General features: G+C 42.0%; 1 protein-coding gene across 1 annotated transcript in view; it reads left to right on the forward strand.

Moving 5' to 3' along the window:
* atp8b5b (ATPase phospholipid transporting 8B5b) overlaps positions 1 to 16,687 on the forward strand; it is a 253,067-nt gene that overhangs the window by 197,557 nt on the left and 38,823 nt on the right. Inside the window, exons 20-21 of the mRNA XM_048600294.1 lie at positions 3,282 to 3,411; positions 10,240 to 10,420. Coding sequence (XP_048456251.1) covers positions 3,282 to 3,411; positions 10,240 to 10,420 — 311 coding nt within the window. The remainder of the gene's footprint in view (positions 1 to 3,281; positions 3,412 to 10,239; positions 10,421 to 16,687) is intronic.

The following is a 16,687-nucleotide window of genomic DNA, read 5'->3' on the forward strand; positions in this document are numbered from 1 at the left end:
CAGGGTCTTTTTTGCGAGCAGAACCTAGATGTTCTGCGAAGCGGTCGCCAAGTCTACGCTTCGTTTCCCCAATGTAGATGAGACCACATTGTGAGCAGCGAATGCAGTAGACTAGATTCTGGGAAGTGCAGGTGAAGTGTTGCTTCACCTGGAAGGTATGTTTAGGCCCTTGGATACTGGGGAGGGTGGAGGTAACTGGGCACATGTTTAACCTTCGCTGGTTACAGGGGAAGGTGCCATAGGGCTGTGGGTAGGTGTTGGGGGTGAAGGAAGTGTGGATCAGGGTGTCCCGAGGGAACGGTCCCTGTGGAAGGCAGACAAGGGAGGGAAGGGGAATATGTTTCTGGTGGGGACATTTTGCTGGAGGTGCCGGAAATGGCGTCTGATGATCTTCTGGATGTGGATGCTGGTGGGATGGTAGGTGAGGACAAGGGGAACCCTATCGTTGTTGCGGGAGGGAAGAGAAGGGGTGAGGGCGGAAGTGCAGAAGATGGGTCGGACCCGGTTCAGGGCCCAGTCGACAACGGAGCTGGGGAATCCTCGGTTGAAGAAGAAGGTGGACATTTCGGAGGCTCCCTTGTCAAAGTTGGCCTCATGAACATATATGACGGAAACAGAGGAACTGAGAGAATGGGATGGCGTCTTTACAGGATGTGGGGTGTGAGAATGTATAGTCCAGGTAGCTGTGGGTGTCAGTGTGTTTGGAATGGATATTAGTGACCAGTCTATCCCCAGAAATGGAAACAGAAATGTTGAGGAAGGGAAGGAAGGAGTCAGAGATATACCAGGTCAAAGTGAGGGCAGGGTGAAAATTGGAGGCGAAATTGATGAAGTTTTCCAATTCCAGACGAGAGAGGGAAGCAGAACCGATGATATCATCGATGTATCGGAGAAAGAGTTGTGGGTGGGGGCTGGAATAGGACAGGAACAAGGAATGTTCCACGTACCCCACAAAGAGACAGGCATAACTAGGGCCCATGCGGGCACCCATGGCAACCCCTCTTACGTGAAGAAAATGAGAGGAGTTGAAAGAGAAGTTGTTGAGGATGAGGACAAGTTCGGCCAAGCGGAGGAAAGTGGTGTTGGGTGGGGATGGTTCAGGTCTTTGCTCCAGGAAGAAGCGGAGAGCCCTAAGACCCTCCTGGTGGGGAATGGACATGTAAAGGGATTGCACATCCATGGTAAAGAGCAGGTGGCTGGAGCCGGTAAACTGGAAGTTTTGAAACCAGCGTAAGGCGTCAGATGATTCATGGATGTATGTGGGTAGGGACTGGACCAGGGGTAGAAGACTGAGTCAAGGTAGGAAGAGATGAATTTTGTGGGACATGAGCAGGCTGAAACAGTGGGTCTGCCCGGACAGTCCTGTTTGTGGATTTTTGGCAGGAGGTAGCAACGAGCTGTGTGGGGTTGGGGGACTATTAGCTTGGAAGCAGAGTGGGGGAAATCACCGGATGAAATGAGATCCATAACCGTAGTGGATACAATGGCCTGGTGTGCCATGGTGGGGTCATGGTCCAGGAGAGGGTAGGAGGAGGTATCTGAGAGCTGGTGCTCCGCCTCTGCAAGGTAGAGGTCAGTACACCAGACTACAACAGCACCACCCTTATTGGCAGGCTTGATGACAAAGTTAGGGTTAGATCTGAGTGCATGGAGTGCTGTCAGTTTGGAGCGAGATAGGTTGGATTTGTTGAGAGGGGCAGTGAAATTGAGGCGACTAATGTCACTTTGACATTCTCAGTGAAAAGATCGAGTGCAGGTAAAAAGCCAGAGGGAGGGGTCCAGGTGGAAGGACAGTGTTAGAGTTGGGCAGAGGGGTCTGTGGGACAGGGAGAGGACCCTTGTCCAAAGAAATGGGCCCGGAGGTGAAGACAGCGGAAGAAGAGTTCAGCGTCATGTTGTGCCCGAAATTCGTTAAGGTGGGGACGCAGAGGGATAAAGCTGAGGCCTTTTCTGAGTACAGAGCATTCAGCATCAGAGAGCGGAAGGTTAGGAGGGATGGTGAATACCCGACAGGAGGTGGGGGTGTTGGGGGAGGGGATAGAGTCAGAGGGAAGGTGAGGAGAGGAAGGTTCCAGAGGGCCATGGGTATTTTTGAGTTGTTGCATCTTGTGGGCCTTGATGCCTGAAAGGAAAAGAAAAAGTTTCTTGTTAGCGCAGTGAATCAGCCGGAGGATGAAGTGGAACTGCAGAGTGGTGCAGCCCTGAGCCAGGACGTTGCGATGCTGTTGGAGAGAAATGTTGAGAGTCCGCATGTGGCACCGCATGGCAGAGTGTGGATCTCAGGGTGTGGCGAGAGCAGCTGTCCATGGAACGTTGAACATCACGGAGATGTCTGTGATCCTGGGAGGATTCATAACATGAGGGATGAAAATTCAGTTGGAACCCACGTGGCGTGAGTCTGAGCCGGAGGCAGTCACTGAGGAATGTGATATGGCTGTGGAAACGAGTTTTAGCAAATACCTGGTCAAACACCAGGAGTGACAGTGAAATTAAAGTCGGTGGGCAAGAAGAGAGATTGGAACGGAAATCCTGTCGGAGAGAGGAGCAGAACTTCTTCAAGGTGAGCATGCCTGGAAGAGATGTGGCAGTGAGTTAAATACGAAATAAAAACCCAAAGAACTGCAGATGCTGTAAATCAGGAACAAAAACAAAGTTGCTGGAAAAGCTCAGCAAGTCTGGCAGCATCTGTGAAGGAGATGTTCTCGATAACTGGGGAGCCCAGAACCAGGGGTCACAGTCTAAGGATAAGGGGTACGACTTTTAGGGCAGAAATTAGGAGAAATGTCTTCATTCAGAAAGTGATGAGCCTGTGGAATTCTCTGCCATAGGAAGCTGTTGAAGCCAAAATATTGAAGAATTTCAAGAAAGATGTTGATGTAAGTCTTGGGACTAAAGAGATCAAAGAATATGGGTAGAAAGCAGGAACGGACTACTGAGTTGGATATCTTATTGAATGGTGGAGCAGGCTGGATAGGCCAAATGGCTGATTCCTGATCCTATATTCTGTGTTTCTATTGATTTAGATTAGGTAATGTAGGAGAATTTTCAAGTTGAGTAAGAACACTAAACTGAACTGTTTGGCCAAATGGCCTATTTCTATGCCTGTATCCTATGTGTATAAAGCAAAATTAATGATTTAACATTTTAAGTTTGGGAGAACTGAATCTATATCTTATATCAAATCAAATTACTACTCTTTCTGTGCTCAAAAGGATGACACATTTTGGTAAGTTTTCCTTCATCATATATTTGGTACATAATTAGTACTCTTGTGTACATAGAAAAGCTTCAGCAATAATGAAAAAGGAGGACCAAACAGAAATCAGCATCAAGCAGCCAAAGAAACCAATTGTCATACCTGAAGAAAACGTTGATGGGGAGTATGGGCTAGTGATCAATGGAGACTTACTGGTAAGAAACTGTTGCTGATGTAATTTACCTTTGTTTATTGAAGAGTAATATTTGAATGTGATTATTGAGAAACTTGGCAGAATTTCCATGATGTTGCTCATGCTAACCCAGAGAATATGATGAGGTTGAAAACATGTCAGTCATCTTGTGGAAATGTGTAATTAGAGCTAGAACAAAGATGGACTTACTGTGCAGCTTGTTGTTGCTGTGCTGTCTCACCCCCTAATAACTTGTTGACAAGTATAGTGGAGGATTTGAGATCAGTGGGAAAGTCTCCAAATATCCTCAATTGAAGGTGTGGGAGGAGGAAAGGTGAGAATTGGTTCATGCAGAGGAGGAATGGCTCCAGTAATAGGCTACTAAATAGGTGGACCCCATCCAGGCAGTATGAATGCGATTGTGGTCTATCTATAATGGAGATGCCTCTCAATGGTGGGAGCAGCCATTGTTGCTTCCAAACTGGAGAATCATCTTCTGTCTCCTGAATATCCATCAGACATTCTCAATAAATCAATCATAATATTTGTGCATAATGGAGCCCACACTCCACTGATTTTTTATACTGAGGTTCCATAAAGGCAAGAATGATGCCTCACACAGTAGGGAAGAATTCAGCTATCAGGCACCCTCCTAGCACTTGCAAAAATTCTTAGCACCCTCGACAAAAAAGCAAAATGCTGGAAATCTGAAACAAAAACAGGAATAACTGGAGAAACTCAGCAGGTCTGACAGAAACTGGAGAGAAATTGGAGTCAACATTTCAGGTTCAGTGACCCCTCTTCAGAACCATTAGAAAATTATAGATGTTTGGGATTAGGATTGATAGGTCCTAGGCAGCATGGGTAAGAAATTAACTAAAAGGTAGGAAACACAGGGTGGATATAAATGGATGTTTCTCAAACTGGAGATGAGTTGAAAGTGGTGTTTCCCAAGGACGTTTGGACCCTTGCTTTTTCTGATTATAAAAAAAATTTCAAGGTGGGTTTTGAGGGCAAATTCTCTAAGTTTGCAAATGATACGAAGCTAGAGAGAATAGTGAACTGTGATGATGATGCTGAGCGATTTCGGAGGGACATTGACAAATTGGCCAAATGGACGGACACCTGGCAGATGAGTTTCAGTGCAGAGAAATGTAAGATAGTACATTTTGGTAGAAGAAACATGAGAGGTGATACAGAGATTTGAGGGGAGTACGGGAGCACAGGGACCTTGAGGTTCAAGTGCATAATTCTCTGAAAGTGGCCAGGCTAATTGAAACAGTTAAGTAGGTTTATAGGATCATTTGAGTTTATAAATAGAGGCAAGGAATTGATGCCAAGCCTCTATAAATCATTGGTCAGAGCACATTTGAAATATTGTGTTTAGTTCTGGGCATCTTATTTCAGGAAGGTTGTTAAAACCTTGTAGAGAGTGTAAAGGAGATTTACTAGAATGATATAAGGAATGAGGGATTTTAAACACAAAGAAAGATGAGAGAAATTGGGCTTATTCTACTTGGAGCAGAGAATTTGAAGAGGTGAATTTATTGAGGTGTTAGAAATTATGAACAATTTTGTCAGGGTAAGGAAGGATATTCCTTTTCCATTAGTTGATATGTCAGTAACTACAGGTCACAATTGCAAGATTGTCAGCAAGACAGCTAGGAGTGAGATGAAGAAAAACTTCCTTACTCAGAGAGTTGTTAGAATTTGGAATGCACCACCTGGGGAGTGGTGAAGACTAATTCCATAGGAGGTTTCCAAAGAGAGCTGGATATATATTCAAAAGTCGTGAATTTAGAGGGCTACGTAGATAGGGCTGGAGAATGGGGCTAGCTGGGTGGCTGTTTCAGGAGCCAGTACAGACACAATGGGTTTATTGGCCTCCTTCTGCACTAAAGAATAATTCTATGATTCTGAGGATCACAGGACCTGAAATGTTGATTCTACTTTCTCCCCACAGATACGACCGTACTTGCTGAGTTTTTCCAGATATTTCTGTTTGTGTTAATCTTAGCATCATGTTCTATTATTTTCACAGGTTTTATTGAGTGGGATGTACGTAGCAGACAATCTGCGCAATAGGCAGTTAAAGTAGTATCAGAGTCCATTGTACAAAACTGGATACCAATTTCAGTTGATTAATAATTGAGTTGGGCACCACAACCAAAACTGGAATTTATTGCGGATGATTAGGCACAAGAAATCAAGTTTACCATATCCAGTATAACTTCTGTTTCACTGTCCCTGCCAAGCAGAGGGAGATAAAATCTATCCCATTGTTTTTTTCTGCTGAGGCATAAATGTTTGTAATCAGGGTGTACATCCTTTAAGGATGTCTAATTGCCATTCTACATTGGTATAATTGCACTTTGAAAAATTCTGAAGTCAGTTAAAGATCAGAAGAAATGCTCAACTAATAGATACCTTTCTAGGGGTCTTGTAATGCAGTGGTCACGTACCTGCCGAAGGTCTGGATTCAAGCCTGACCTTAGGATGTGATGGCTATGGAGGTGTGTCATAACATATCCAAACAAGTTGATTAAAAAGTACCTTTCTTTCACTTTTTCTGGGTAAACAGGCATAGATTTTCAACATGCCACCCAGGATTCAATTTGACATTCTGTGTTGCTGCTGCTACAGAAACCATTCAATTTTTTTAAAAAAATAGAATTCTCGGACCAATTTAACCATCATACCACCTAATAAAAGCGATGTAGGAGAGAGTAAAATCAATAAAGTTGACTTACAACGCAATGTCATACCAGTTCTACTCGATCCTACCTTATCTTCACTAATTTAGGCACCAAACCTACCCCAGTTTGATAAGACTGAATCATGTGAAATCACTGGAATGTATAGCCTGTAAAGGAAAACAACTTCACAGTCTTTTCTGCTAAAATCTGTTAAAAACTATATATTTGTTCACCTTGGAAAATGTTATTGATGTAATAAGTCTTTTGAGTAAGGAGTGGATGGGACAGGGACATGGACGGTCTGTGAGAGGGTGGAAGTCAGGAGAGATTGAATGACTTAAGGTTTAATTTTGGCCAAAGGGAATGTAGATGAAGACGAAAAGAAACAACAAAACAAAAAGTATGCATAGAAAAGGTGTGCTACTGTCTGAAAGCAAAAATAAGAGAAAACCAAAGCATGAAAGAAAAGGAAAATAAATGGATAGGTGGAATTTATGGTCTGAAATTGTTGAACTTAATGTTAAGTCTGAAAGGCATGGAAAATGAAATGTTATTTGTTGAGTTTCATTGGAAAAGTGAGGAAAGCCAAGGACAGAAATGTCAGCATGAGAACAAGGTAGAGAATTAAAGTGAAAGGCCATGAAAAGTTTGGAATCGTGCCTACAGATTGAATAAAAGTGTTCTGCAAAGCAGTCACCAATCTGTATTTGTTCTCCCAAATGTAGGTGAGTCCACATTGTGATCAGAAAATACAATAGACTAATTTGAACAGAAGTACACATACATCACTCCTTCATCCAGAAACCGTGTTCCTGCTATTTTTTCTGGGCTTCTGTGGAACATGGAGTAGTTTCAGCGGCATATTGCCTACATTGAGCGCAAGTGATATTGCAGTTTTTTTTTTTCAAAATTTGTTTATTAGCTATTAAACATTTGTGTTTATCTTATTTTACTTTTTAAAATTCATTTGTAGGATGTGGACATCGTTGGCATACACAGGCATTTTACCTGCATACACCAATTTTTTTACAGTGTGAAATATTAAAAATGTACATTCATATTATTTTACAGTTACAGGCATTCTTCTTCCTAAAATAAAAAAAAATTGTTTGTTCAGCTGAGAAGTCTGTGGACCTGTTTAGTGAGGGTGCTATGTACACTGCATATACTGCGTGACCAAAAGAGGCACTAGTAATTTATTCAATCCTTTGTTGGGAACTTTCAATGCCTATTTTTATTTGTTACTCAATGGTTGTATACTGCATTCATTTTGATGTTTTGTCCAGATGTAATATATGGCTTAATTGACATCAAGCTGTCTAAGTGGTCTATTGCTAATCTATTTCTGGATTTACACTTAATCAAGTTGATGTGGCTAAATCCATGCTCACAGTCAACATATAATGACTGAAGTGTTGTACAAATGTCCAGAAAAATGGATATTTCTTGAAACTGGTCATCTTTTTAGAGCATAGTCAACTAAATTACTGAATTTCTGAATGGAACCCATCTTGACTTTCTCCATAACGATAAATTTGAACTCAGAGTATTCCTCATATATCTTTTTTGTCCATACCTTCATCATAGTTTGGTATAAAAGTGGACTTTTTCAATATCAGTCCCACAGTACTGTCTTTTCCAAATTCATAATTGGTTGTGTTGGTGATTATAGCCTCATCAAATGCATGCCACTGTCATAATTTCTCTCCTGGAAATCTGCTTTCCAAGTGGTTACATAGCAGTTGAATCTTTTGAAGGTTTGCAGCAATGCCCATATCACAGTTGAGAGCATTCAGAACCTTCTTAATTTCATCATTCCAATAAACGCATTCACCTAGATACTGAATCTTCAGTTTATTGATCTTGGCCTTTGCAAATGGCATTGCCTGAAATGTTGTCAGACAGCATCTCTGCAAGAATTTGCACAGCAATTCCAGTTCACCGTGAACGTCGTTCAGAGTTGTGAATATAGCGTGATTGTGTAGCTATGTGAACGTTTCCCAGCAATATTTGTTTATTAGATTGGTTCACTTATTCACTTGCTCTGTGCACTACTTAACCAAAACATTGTAGTTTTGCATTAGTAAGCTCACTGTAAAGTGTCTTGACAGCCACTTCACTGCACTCAGTTGTTGAAATGCCACTGTATCACATCCTATAACTTGGCAAAATCTTCAAAATATCCTTTCTTCACATTTAACCTGCTGAACATTGCATACACTGTTCTTAGAAGCTTTTCAGTATCATGCATGATTGAAACCTGTGTCCAAGTGTCATTTATCCCCAGATCTTTCCTGTTGGCAATGCAGTGCTGTTCCAGCAAATGTTTGATTTCGCATTGCAAGAGTGTGGCTTTTCCACAGACTTTCTTTCCCAGCATAACAGAAGCTTCACCTAATGTAAACATCTCCATCTTTTGTACATCAAGGTCGCTTGCTGTCACAATGGAGCACTGTTGCAAGCTCAGATCTTGGTGGAAAATTGATGTATAAAATCAACATTTTTGTGCGTTGAAAGATCTGTACTTTTGTCTGTTATCATGGTAATGAAAATATGATTTGCGCAATTCATCCAGGAACCATCTCTGTATAACAAAACAAATATACTGTACAAATTTGAAGTTGTAATTCTTGCTGCACTATCTCTCAATAATTGCCATCTACTTCGATACATAATCATGACTGACTTGTACAGAAAGCAAGTATGCATTCATCTTTACTGCAAGTGTGACATTATCAATGAGAACTTCCACCATATTGAGATTTGTCTTTTTGTGCTCTGTGTGCTTCACTCTGATCTCACAATTTTGTTGTGTTTTGGTGAGCATTCGTAAAATTCGTTAAATATTTCATAAAACCTATGCTTTGGTTTCAAAAACTAATTAATGGCATCTATGTGCACTTTTTGGCCCAAATATTGTTTTAGGTAGTCCAGTATCCTGTCATTCTTTTCCCAGTGCTGAACTAAACTCCAGCGTTTGCTTCAGAGCAAATAGTGCAAATGACATTATCTGCTTCATGATAAATAAAAACCTCACTGATTCGCATGTTGTGTTTCTGTTTTGAAGATGGCATTTTGGTCTTGATGACCTTGGAAAACATCCATTTTTGGAATGTGCACAGGATTTCTTTTTTTAAGGAACTTGAAGACTCATTTGCTTTTCTTTTGAACATATTTTAAATTTATATATGTCTATTGGTATATTTACTTGCATGGAATGGCAACCTGCTTATCGGACATCCTGGGATAACAAGGTGTAGAGCTGGATGAACACAGCAGGCCAAGCAGCATCAGAGGAGCAGGAAGGCTGACGTTTCGGGCCTAGACCCTTCTTGTTATCTCAGATTCTCCAGCATCTGCAGTTCCTACTATATCGGACATCCTGCTTTGTTCCTCCAGCTTCTCACTTGGGTCCCCAGTTGGAGGTGATCTCACATTCTTCCCCTTCCCAGAGCATGCTTTGACAATCACAAGTTTTAACAATTTGTCTGGAGCTGGAAGCAATTGTATGGCAGAGCAGTGAGTTCAGAAAGCTTGGGATTTGTTCTGGCACATGGAAGATCCTGGGATTCACGGCTGTCTGTACGTAGCCATCGGGAACATGTTGCGTGGAGGTCTCAGATCGATTCCTACTTGTCTCTCTGTGTGCAACTGTCTGGTGTGTGGATGATTATGGGCCGTGTGTGAGTTTCGATTTTCTGGTGCCCAGCTGTGCATGCGCAGTTTATAGGGAATGTTACTTAAAAATAGTGTTTGATGCCTTGGATGGTGAAGAGAGAAAAAGAGATTAAAAGAACAGGTGTTTAATCTTCTGCATTTGTGCGGAAAATGGTCATGGAACGGAATGGGCATAATTCTGGGCTGGACCAGGATATCACAAAAGATGTAGTGCCTTGGAATGCTAAGAAGGAAAGGGAGGAGATGTGTTTGTGGTGCTATCATACTGAGGTGATTTCATTAGGTAACAAGACTGCTATCTTATTACAGAGATGTCGTCAAAATGAGAGATGCCTTTAAAATCATTGCTATGCAATGATTGGGTCATTAAACCCTTTGAATAAGGAATCATTTTAGTCTGTTTCTATCATGTATATTGATAAGATTATGAATTTCTGCTGAATTAAAGGTAATGCATATTTCTATCCAAATAACAGGCATATGCTTTGGAAGACATGGAATTAGAATTCCTAAAAACAGCTTGTCTTTGTAAAACAGTTATCTGTTGTCGTGTAACACCCCTTCAGAAAGCTCAAGTGATAGAACTGGTGAAAAAGTACAAAAAAGCCATAACATTGGCAATTGGAGATGGTGCAAATGATGTAAGCATGATCAAAGGTAAGTGAGAAAACACTGAATTGGATGTTCAGATTTTCTTGCAGAAATTTACTCGATAACTTGACATAAATGGCAAGTATAATTGCTGAAATAAAAAGATAAAAGGTAGAGCCTGAGGAAACACCAAAGAGATCAGAGAGAACTTGCTGTGCATGTCTTCTAATCTCTTGAGGTAGTTGATAACGTGGTTAAGAAGGTCTATGGATATTTGCCTTTATCAGTCATAGCATAGACTTTAAGGGCAGGGAGGTGATTCCATAACTGTATAAAACGATGGTAAGGCCACATCTAAAGTATTATGTGTAGTTCTGGAATCCACATTATAGGAGGGATGTGATAGCTCTGAAAAAGGTGTGGAGGAAATTTAACAGGATGTTGCCTGGGCTGGAGAGTTTCAGTTCTGAAGAGAGATTAGATAGACTTGGTTATTTTCCTTGCAGCAGAGGAGATTGAGAGGAAACATGATTGAGATGTGTAAAATTATGAGGGACACAGATGAGGTAGACAGAGAGAAACTTCTTCTCTTGGTGGAATGATCGGGGACATGAAATTAAGTTAAGGGACAGAAGATTTAGAGGAAATGTGAGGAAATTGTTTTTCACCCAGAAGATGGTGGAAATCTGGAACTCGCTACCTGTGGCAGGAATTGTCAAAACATTTAAGAAGTATTTAGATGTGTACATGTGATGCCAAGGCACACAAGGCCAGTGCTGGAAAATGGGATTAGCATAGTTAGAGGGACAACAAGGTGCAGAGCTGGATGAACACAGCAGGCCGAGCAGAAAGGCTGACGTTTCGGGCCTAGACCCTTCATCAGAAATGGGAGAGGGGAAGGGGGTTCTGAAATAAATAGGGAGAGAGGGGGAGGCGGATAGAAGATGGATAGAGGAGAGGATAGGTGGAGAGGAAACAGACAGGTCGAAGAGGCGGGTTTGGAGCCAGTAAAGGTGAGTGTAGGTGGGGAGTTAGGGAGGGGATAGGTCAGTCCAGGGAGGACGAACAGGTCAAGGGGGCGGGATGAGGTTAGTCGGTAGGAGATGGGGGTGCGGCTTGAGGTGGGAGGAGGGGATAGGTGGGAGGAAGAACAGGTTAGGGAGGTGGGGACGAGCTGGGCTGGTTTTGGGATGCGGTAGGGGGAGGGGAGATTTTGAAACTTTTGAAATCCACATTGATACCATTGGGCTGCAGGGTTCCCAAGCGGAATATGAGTTGCTGTTCCTGCAACCTTCGCGTGGCATCATTGTGGCACTGCAGGAGGCCCAGGATGGACATGTCGTCTGAGGAATGGGAGGGGGAGTTGAAATGGTTCGCAACTGGGAGGTGCAGTTGTTTATTGTGAACCGAGCGTAGGTGTTCGCTTGGTTTCCCCGATGTAGAGGAGGCCACAACGGGTACAGCGGATGCAGTATACCACATTGGCAGATGTGCAGGTGAACATCTGCTTGATGTGGAAAGTCTTCTTGGGGCCTGGGATGGGGGTGAGGGAGGAGGTATGGGGACAGGTGTAGCACTTCCTGCGGTTGCAGGGAAAAGTGCCGGGTGTGGTGGGGCTGGAGGGGAGTGTGGAGCGGACAAAGGAGTCACGGAGAGAGTGGTCCCTCCGGAAAGCAGATAAGGGTGGGGAGGGAAAGATGTCTTTGGTGGTGGGGTTGGATTGCAGCTGGCGGAAGTGTCGGAGGATGATGCGTTGGATCCGGAGGTTGGAGGGTTGTTTTTGACTGTTCTCTGTGGTACAGAGTTCCATAGGCTCTCTAGGTGGCCTATCCTGTATCCTGTAAATGGCCTATCCTGTATTCTATGACTGTGACCCCTGATTCTGGACTCCCTGGTCAGCGGGAATATCCTTCTTTACTCTTATTTAATCTCAGTAGTCCTGTTAGATTTGTATAGGTTTCTATGAAACTCTTTCCCACCCATTCTTCTAAACTCCAGTGAATATATTCCACACTGATCCAGTTGGTTATTTCAGCAATATTCAGGTTCTGCACTACAAAATAAATATCTGGTTGTGAGATATGTAATTCTCCAGTTGTCTGGCACTGGCCAATATTTTAAAAAAATTGGAAGAATGTGGGCAGAATCTCCACAATTTGCATCCTTCCTTTGATTGAAACATAAAATCTTGAAGAGTCTTGAGATGATATATATGGAGGGGATCTTTCATCTTATGGAAGAGTTAATGGGAGGTGTAAATGTTGAAAAAAATCGGGTGTCATCTATTTTAAAGAGACATTAGGTGATTTTTGTTTTCTCAGAGGGTCATGGGTCTTTGGAACTCTCTCCGCGAAAAGGTGATGGAAGCAGAAATCCTGAATCTTTTTAAAGCAAAGGTAGACAGATTCTTGTTAAGCAAGGGGTTGAAAGGTTATTGGGCAGGTGAGAATGTGAATTTGAGGTTACAATCAGAGAAGCTATGATTTTATTGAATGGTGTAGCAGGCTTAAGGGACTGCATGATGAATGTTTTCCTTGAAGAAGCTCGGGCCAAAAAAGATCTGATAGAAGTATTTAAAATCATAAGAGGTCTTAACAGAGAATTAAAGAGAAAATGCCCCCAGTTGTGAAAGGATCAAGAATGAGACAGTGCAGATTTAAAACAAGCAAATGTGATATGAGGAAGAAGCTTATCATACGACTAATGGCTAGATTCTGGAATTGCACTGCCAGAAAGTGTGGTAGAGACTGGTTCAATCAAGTCATTAAGGAAAGAATTAGCCAGTTATTTGAACTGGAATAATATGCAGGGTTAATAGGAGAAGGCAGGAGAGTGGCACAAAATGAAAGTGCTTGTTTAGGGATGTTAGATTTTGGTGTTCGTGATCACAGTTATCTAATATAGGCAGTGGACTATTTGTAAGCAATTTTCAAACAGTTTATTAAGTGTATTAAAAGCAGCAGTTTAAATATGATACATTACTTAATTAGACAAAGAACAGAAATATATGACCCATATCAGATGAGAACACTTTACTGATTCCTAATCTGTTCTGTAAAATTGAGAAACAGATAGTGGACCCCTGTGGTTTGGAATGGTGGGGTGTTTATCCCTGTTGGTTCATAGTCATTGGTGGTAACAGTCTTTGTTCTCCCCCCAAACCTCCAGGCTACTCCCAGTAAGATGATGGCTTGTTTTCCTGGACACTACCTCTCTCTCTCTCTCTCTATCTCTCTCTCTCTATCTCTTTCTTTCTCTCTCTCTTTCTCTCTCTCTTTCTCTTCTCTCCCACCCCGTCCATCCCCCCTCCTCCCCCCTCTGACACACACTGATTTGCCAACAACAGCTTAATATACTTTATTTTGGGGGCTGGCAATCTATGCTGTGTCAATCATCTGTTTAAATCCTTTAGGCCAGTGACCATGGGCAGCTACTCATGATACCAGGATATCCATTGCCTGGCAGCCTGCGTTTATCTGAGGGTTAAATTACGATTATTTCTAAGAACAAACATTTATTATTTTTCTAAACAACACTTTGATTATAAAGTATGTATAGTGTCATGTAAATCATTAGTTCAGTGGTGCATCATGACCTCAATAATTCTTGTGAGTCATTGACTTTAAATTTGGGAAACTGAGGAGCAGCATGTTAGATTATTGTGCTCTGGACCAGTTGATTTCCACACCAGGGTATTTGAGATCTCAATAATACTGAATGCAAAACTATCGGATTGTCAAAAGATACTCTTCTGGATTTCCAATGTTCATTTAGGGAAGGAAATACCATCCTTATTCAGTCTAGCCGACATACAACTCCAGATACACACCACTGTTTGACTCTTAACAACCCTCTGAAATTGACAGGGGTGCCACTCAATTGTATCAAACTGCTACAGAAAAGCCAAAAAGGAATAAAACCAGAAGGAACACCCAGCATCATCACAAGCACCAGAAACAACAAGGGCACACCCTGTCAACGCTTTCTAACATCTGATGCTATTGCCAAAACTGGAAGATCTGTCCTATAGATTAATTGAATAAAATATTGATCTATGCTTAGTCACCAAATCATAACTCCAGCCAAAGTCCCAGAGCCCTCCAAATCTATTCCTGAGTATGGCCTCTCCCAAAAGCAGACTAAATCCACCAGAGGTAGCAGCAGACTGATTATCGTCGGGATGGAATTGTATTGACTTTGCATTTAATGACATTAACTCTCAGAAGTGTTCATCCACAACACAGGATATGCAGTTAATGGGAACACCATACCTTAGTTAATTAAAGGCAACATTTTGACTGTCATTTTACCCTGTCTGTTTCACAAATCACTTAAGAGCTGTTTGCAAGCTGGTCTGCCAAAGGTGTCAGAACTATCAGTTCAGCCAGTCTCTGAACCAGACTTCGAAACAAGCTGTAAGATATCTGGCAGTTAGAGCACATAACATGTCCCAGTTTAAAGTTCACGTGAGAGTCTGCCTCTAAGCTCTTTGTCTACAAGAAACTTCAATATTTGCTATGAACCTTTTCCAAGACCTTCACTTCAACTTTAAAGCATCAAATGCATTCAAAGACCACAAACCTGCCATGTGGGAGATTGTAGATCAAAGATTGTGATCAATATGATTTGTGAAAATGTATTACTTTAATCTGTGTGATGTGTGTGTATGAATGCACGTATGTGTGTGGCTGTGTGAATGACATCAGATGTACTTGATCCTGTGTTTAATTCAAGGTAAGTGTGTGTGAATATATAGCTTTTATTTTTTAAATTTACAAAAACGTGCTGCAGAACTGCTTATTCAGGATACTCCATCAAATTGGTAGACCACAGATACAATAAGAAAAAGGGACAGGAATAGGCTGTTCGGCCCCTCAAGCCTACCCTGCCATTCAATAGGATCATGACTGATTCAACATTCCTAACATCCACTTTCCCGCCTGTCCCTGTAACTTTTGAATAGAATAGAATATCCTTTATCGTCATGTGTACTCCAGTACAGAAGCATAGTGAAACGTTTTTTAGAGTGGCTGCCGCTGACAACACCATCTTAGGTACAAATCTTGGATACAAAGAGGCATAAAAGGAAAAGTAGTAGCATTACTTACGGTATCAAAAAAAAGTTAGAAATCAGATAGTTAGAACATAATTAAAGGATTGACATTACAGTCCAGTAAAGAGTTTCAAAAAGCAGCAGCTCAGCACATGGTCTGACCACACACACCAGGCCCCAGTCCAACCACAGGCCCACTCCGCCCCAGCACTCAGCTGCAACAAGGTATATTGTGTTGCACTGGGACTGTCTTCCCATCGTGATGCTCCACGTCTTGTTCCCTGTACTGATCAAGGATCTATCTCAGCCTTAAATATATGTAAAGGCTCAGACCCACAGCTCTCTGTGGTAAGGAGTTCTCAAGACTCTCAATCCTCTGACAGAAGAAATTTGTCCTCATCTTAGTCTTAAATTGGCACCCTTTTATTGTGAGACTATAACTTCTGGTCCCAGACTGTCCCATGAGGGCAAATACTCTCTCAGCATTTACCCTGTCAGGGCCTTTAAAATCATATATGTTTCAATGAGATCATCTTTCATTTTTCTAAATTCCAATGAGTAGAGCTCCAACCTGTTCACCCTTTGCTCAAAAGATAATACTTTTTTTCCCCTTTATTCATTCACGGGATGAGGGTGTCACTGGCTAGGCAGTATTTATTGCCCACCCCTAATTGCCTATAGGGCAGTTGTGAGTCAATCACATTGCTGTGGATCTGGAGTCACATTTATGTCAGACCAGGTAAAGATGGCAGTTTCCTTCCCTGAAGGACATCAGTGAACCAGATGGGTTTTACCCCAACAATCGACAATGGATTCATGATTATCTTTAGATCCTTAATTCCAGATATTTTATTGAATTCAAATTCCACCATCTCCCATGGCAGGATTTGAACCAGGGTCCCCAGAATGTTATCTGATCTGTGGATTAACAGTCCAGCGATAATACCACTAGGCCATTGTCTCCCCCATATGGAACTTTGAGTGAACCTTCTCTGAGCTGCCTCGAATGAAATAATATCTTTCCATAAGATATAGGAGCAGAATTAGGCCATTCAGCCCATCAATTCTGTCCCGCCATTTGATTATGGCTGATATGTTTCTCAACTGCATTCTCCCCATAGCCCTTGATCCTCCTATGAATCAAGAATGCATCTATCTCTGACTTAAATACACTCAATGACTTGGCCGCCATAGCTTTTTGTGGCAGTGAGCTCTGCAGAGTCACTCCCTCTGGATGAAGAAATTCCTTCTTATCTCCATTCTAAAGGGTCACCCCTTCA

This window comes from Rhincodon typus, chromosome 1 (genome assembly GCF_021869965.1).
Source record: "Rhincodon typus isolate 14 chromosome 1, sRhiTyp1.1, whole genome shotgun sequence".
NCBI lineage: Eukaryota > Metazoa > Chordata > Chondrichthyes > Orectolobiformes > Rhincodontidae > Rhincodon > Rhincodon typus.